This window comes from Lactuca sativa, chromosome 1, assembly GCF_002870075.4.
Source record: "Lactuca sativa cultivar Salinas chromosome 1, Lsat_Salinas_v11, whole genome shotgun sequence".
NCBI lineage: Eukaryota > Viridiplantae > Streptophyta > Magnoliopsida > Asterales > Asteraceae > Lactuca > Lactuca sativa.
In genome coordinates this window covers 73,137,004-73,142,233 of record NC_056623.2, presented here as the reverse complement: position 1 = coordinate 73,142,233, position 5,230 = coordinate 73,137,004, and the positions used below count along the sequence as shown (strand labels likewise).

Genomic DNA, 5,230 nt, shown 5'->3' with positions numbered 1-5,230 from the left:
TAAGGGTTCCCAGTTGGTCGAAGATATATAGAATAAGATGTATATTACGTGAAATATGTAATGAAATGTTAAAAGATCAAATGTAATTAAATTAATGTTTTAATAATTATCATCTACTGATTTCAATTTATTTTTTCTTTTGTCGTAACTTCGATTATGTAAGACAAAGATTTGTCATACCCTCATAACAAAACTTACCTATATAATCAATTGTCTGTGACAAAGACTAATTATGTGTCATTAATTGGATTGTTATTCGTGCTCCTTGTTTAATACAAATTTCCCATATTCGACCTGGACAGAAGATTTTTAGCTCGGAGGAATATGAAGAAGGGATAATGATTTGAGAGGGTAACATACTATTCCATTTTGTCACATTTGGTCACTAAACTTTTTTTTGTGCTCTAATAGCCATTTAACTTGTTCATTCGTGTAAATTTCACCCCTGCGACTAATTATAGCCGGTTTCAACGGTTGCATGAGTCTGATGTGGCTTTTTTTTCCTAGGTGGCCAATGAGATGGCATGTAGGCCCCGATTTTGCCTCCCATCCTCATTAAAGTTAAGAGTGAAGTCTCGTTTGGTCCTTAAATTCGATTAGGGCACCAAGTCTCATTAACCCCCAATTTTTTCTCCTTCAATCTTCAATCGGTCTCTGTAATGGCTTCATCTCAATGTCCCATAGATCGAAACTTCATTGTAGTGGATTTCCACTATAATGGAACGTTTGCACCCAACCCATTAGTATACTTTGATCCCGACAAACAATCAGTAGGAGATGTTGACTTCAGTGCATTTGAGTACGAGGAGTTCATGGAATTCCTTCAAAAGCTCACCAGAACTAGAAGCAAAGACATTTACTTCTGCCTTCACACGAGTCTTTAAGTCAGGGAATTCATACACTGGTGAATGACGGTGATTACAAAGAATTTTTGGATTTGGCTTATGCAAATGAGAGGATAATGAATGTGTATGTGGACCACTATAATGAACCAATCTTCGAATGGATTGAGGAAGAGGAAAATGAAGATCAAGACTACAGCCGTGAAGAGGATGAAGAATCAGTATTCTCGGAGACTTATTCTATTGACCATGAAGAAGATGATGTTGAATATCCATTCCCAGCCAACAAAACCAAGGGTAACAGGTTCTTAAACAAACTTTGTCTAGACACATTAGATGAAGATGTTGAATATCTTGAACCTCGATACCCTGTACATGATGATAGACAACCATGGAATCAAATGAAACCACTGTTAGGTATGCGATTTTCTAACCCTGATGAGCTTAAAAACATGTTGAGCAACTATGCAGTTGCTAATGGATATGATCTCTAGTTTGAAAAAAATGACTCCCAAAGGTTGTTAGTTAAGTGTTGCAAAAAAAAAACAAGTCACCTAATTGTCCATTTAGACTTTGGGCCTTTTGGATGAGTAAAGAGAGGACTTTTCAGATAAAATCTTTAGTTAGTGAACATAATTGTAGCAGGGTGTTTAAGTTTGGGTCCATAGTAACTTATAAGTAGTTAGGAAAACAGTTTATGAGTGAAATTATAGAGAAGCCAAAAATGAGTGTTAGGAAGATGAAAGCTAAAGTTTCAACAACATTCAATATAAATGTGAGTGAGGGGCAATGCAGAAATGCAAAGAAATTTGCATTACAAGAAATTGAAGGAAGTCTAATTGAACATTATGGGAGATTATGGTCATATGGTCATGAAATTCTGAGGACAAACCCTGGGTCTACTGTGAGGATGGATGTAGACATCATGCCAGATTCCACAACTTTGTTTTCTAAGTACTATGTCTGCTTTAAAGCTATAAGTGATGGTTGGAAGGAAGGGTGCAGGCCTGTGATTTGATGGTTGCTTTCTAAAGGGTATTGTTAGGGGAGAAGTTTTGGCAGCTGTAGGGAGGGATGCAAACAACCAAATCTACCCTATAGCATGGGCTGTAGATGGAGTTGAGAACAAGGCCACATGGAAGTGGTTCATAGATCTCCTCATGGATGATATTGATGGTGGTCTTGGTGCAGGCATTACCCTTCTTTCTGATGGACACAAGGTGAGCATTGGTTCATATTTATACATATGGTTTTATACATGTTTCACTAATTTTGTTGTTGTTATTTGTAGGGGTTGCTAGAAGCAGTAAAAGAAAGGTGTCCAGAAGCTGAACACAGACAATGTGCCAGGCACATTGTGGCTAATTTTGCTAAAGGGTTTACCGGTCAACATTTCAGGAAGCTTTTTTGGAGGGCTGTTAGAGCTAGTACTGAACAGAAGTTCAAACATGTAATGGAAAAGATCAAATCTTTAGATACTCAAGCATATGAGTACCTTATAGACAGAGATCCTACTACCTGGTCTAAGGTATTTTTTAAAGAGGGCAGAGATTGTGATGCAGTTGAGAATGGGGTGAGTGAGAGTTTCAATTCTGCTATTAGGCATGGTAGAAGGAAACCAATCATCACTATGTTAGAGGAGATTAGGATATTTGTGATGGAGAGGATATACAGTTAAAGAGTAGAAGGAATTGAATGGGATTTGAATATCTATCCAAGTATTAGGAAGCGTATACAAGATTTGAAGGTTAAACAGAGGTAACATGTAGTTTTACAATTCATCTATCTAAGTATTAGTTTGTGTTATTAGTTATTAATTTGTAGTCATTATTGCCTTATACAGATTGTGGGGGGGTTACTCCTTGTGGTTATCAAAAGTATGAAGTTAGGTTCAATGATGCAGCATATGGAGTGGATCTAATTGCAAAGACTTGTGCATGCAGAATATGGCAACTTACAGGGATACCATGCTTACATGGAGTAGTTGCAATCTCTTCCCTGAATCAAGATGCAGAAACATATGTGTCCCAATCATACAGTAAAGAGGCTTTTCTAAAATGCTATTATTATAGCATTAACCCTCTCAATGGTAGTGATACGTTGGAAGAAGTTCCTTATCGAAAGCCTTTGCCTCCCAAAAGAAGAAGATTACCTGGTAGGCCATCAGTGAAAAGGAAGAGGGATGCAGTGGAAAGGGAGTTGAGTGGACCAGTTAGACATTCTGTGACAAGAAGGGGATCCATGATAAAGTGTAGTATTTGCAAGGAACCAGGTCATAACAAGATAAAGTGTCCATCTAAGCAGCAAACAAATACATCAGGTAAATGTCCCAATTATCTGAACATAATACATCATTTTGATATGTAATATTGAGACTTCAATTTTTTTACAGCACCAAGTTCATCTAGGGGTAGTGGAGCAGGACCAAGTCAACCACCAAGTTCATCATGGGGTAGTGGAGCAGGACCAAGTCAACCACCAGCAGCAGCCCAACCACCTCCACCACCACCAGCTGCAAGGCCTGTCCCAAGAAGGGCCCCAATTGGTAGAACTGGACGGAGGAAATATTCTGAAAGGATTGTCAAAATGGCATTGAGGAGGAACATACCTGGGGTTGGGAGCAGTGCAGAGAACCATGCAGTCCTTAATTAAGTAGGTGTGTAGGTAGTGGGTGGGCACATCTTTTGTTATCAAGTTGTGATGTAAAGACAATACTATGTGTTATTTATGCTTTTCTTTTGGGTTTGTGGGCACATAGTGGTCCTTCTTTTGTGGTCCCTAGAAGGAATCTTTTGTCCTTGTGTATGCAGACAACTACTCACCCTTTATTTAATTTAGAATATTGATGGAGTATTTGCAATGAATTCAACCACCGTATTCAATTAGTTTCTTATTATTTCTATGCATTGTTGTCTCAATGATTCCATTACAGTCAAAGAATGGAATCCTATATTGTTAGATAATATGACAGTTAATCAGTTTTTACTACCAAGGGTAGTTTCATCAATTCCTATTTTCTAGTCTGGTACAAGTTATTTAAACATGTTGATGTGTAATGTTATTAGTTGAAATATGACAGTTAATCAGTTTTGACTACCAAGGGTAGTTTCATCAATTCCTATTTTCTAGTCCGTTACAAGTTATTTAAACATCTTGATGTGTAATGTTATTAATTGAAGGAAGTCTAATAAAGCATTATGAAAGATTATGGTCATATTAGCTAAGATGTTGACTGGAATTAGCTAAGCTATTGACTGGAGCTAGAAAGAAGTCTTTGATGTGTAATGTTATTAATTGTACATATATGCCTTCATTCCAGTCAAAATTACTACTTTGTGATTCCATTCCAGTCAAAATTACTACTTTGTGATTCCATTCCAGTCAAAATTACTTCATTCCATTCCAATAAGAAGTTAAGATAATACATTCATTCCATTCAAACAACATCTTTCAATACATCATTCACATCATTTCATCATATACACGATGATCAAAAAAAGAAATCCTATGGTAAACTTATATATTTTTTCCTTCATTGCAATGGCATCAGAGTACTTTTCCTTCTTCATTTGTTCCATGTCTTCCTTCACCTTCTCTACTTTGGTCTTTAATGCTACTAATTCAACTTTCATTCCCTCCACCACTTCCATTAGAGGCATTTCTACAGGTTCTACATCCAACCATTTCCAATATTTGCATTTACCCTTCAACACAAATAACTCATAATGAGATTTCAAATTAGGAATAAAGAATCAGAAAAGGGAGAAGATTCAAGTGAAATAGTTTACCTCAGTGCACACCATGAAATGCCTCCCTAGATTCTTTGGTGTTTTTGATGTTAGAATACGTGCAAGGAACCCACAATCACAAGTTTTTGTATCGTGCGCAGTTGATTTCTTGCTTGATCGATTGAGGGATGATGAGAAGCTGTAGGAGGAAGCCATCGGGGGTGTTAGGGCACAATCAAGGAACCGCATACACCCCTCTTTTAATAACATTAGCCTACATGCCACGTAGGATCATACTGACACGTAGGATCGACCAGTCCATTGAAACCGGCTATAATCAGTCGTAGGGGTGAAATTTACACGAATGAACAAGTTAAATGGCTATTAGAGCACGAAAAAAAGTTTAGTGACCAAATGTGACAAAATGGAATAATATGTTACCCTCTCAAGTCATTATCCCTATGAAGAATGCGCAGAGGCAGTGGCGGATGTACATTGATTTAAGTTGAGCGCATGGCCCTACATACCAATTCTTATTATTTGGTAAAAAAAAAAACTCTAATTAATATATGTGTTGTTTAACTCCTGGACCCCACTTGTCAAGAAAAACCAAGACACTTGGTAGCTTGGAAATAAGAAAAACTAACTTTTCATCTATCT

General features: G+C 37.2%; 1 protein-coding gene across 1 annotated transcript; it reads left to right on the top strand.

The window, feature by feature from the left end:
* The first annotated feature begins 1,566 nt into the window (after positions 1–1,566).
* On the top strand, positions 1,567–3,494 carry LOC111897236 (uncharacterized). The gene is made up of 5 exons (XM_052765966.1): positions 1,567–1,796; positions 1,888–2,062; positions 2,134–2,515; positions 2,686–3,162; positions 3,235–3,494. The coding sequence occupies exons 1-5, from the start codon at positions 1,567–1,569 to the stop codon at positions 3,492–3,494; spliced, it is 1,524 nt and encodes a 507-aa protein (XP_052621926.1).
* The last annotated feature ends 1,736 nt before the right edge of the window (positions 3,495–5,230 follow it).

Excerpts from the sequence above, each read along its gene's own strand:
- LOC111897236 (XM_052765966.1), top strand. The coding sequence starts at position 1,567 with ATGAGTGTTAGGAAGATGAAAGCTAAAGTTTCAACAACATTCAATATA. Across the intron at positions 2,516-2,685 it reads TGTGATGGAGAGGATATACA|ATTGTGGGGGGGTTACTCCT; the intron begins GTTAAAGAGTAG and ends TGCCTTATACAG. Across the intron at positions 3,163-3,234 it reads GCAGCAAACAAATACATCAG|CACCAAGTTCATCTAGGGGT; the intron begins GTAAATGTCCCA and ends ATTTTTTTACAG.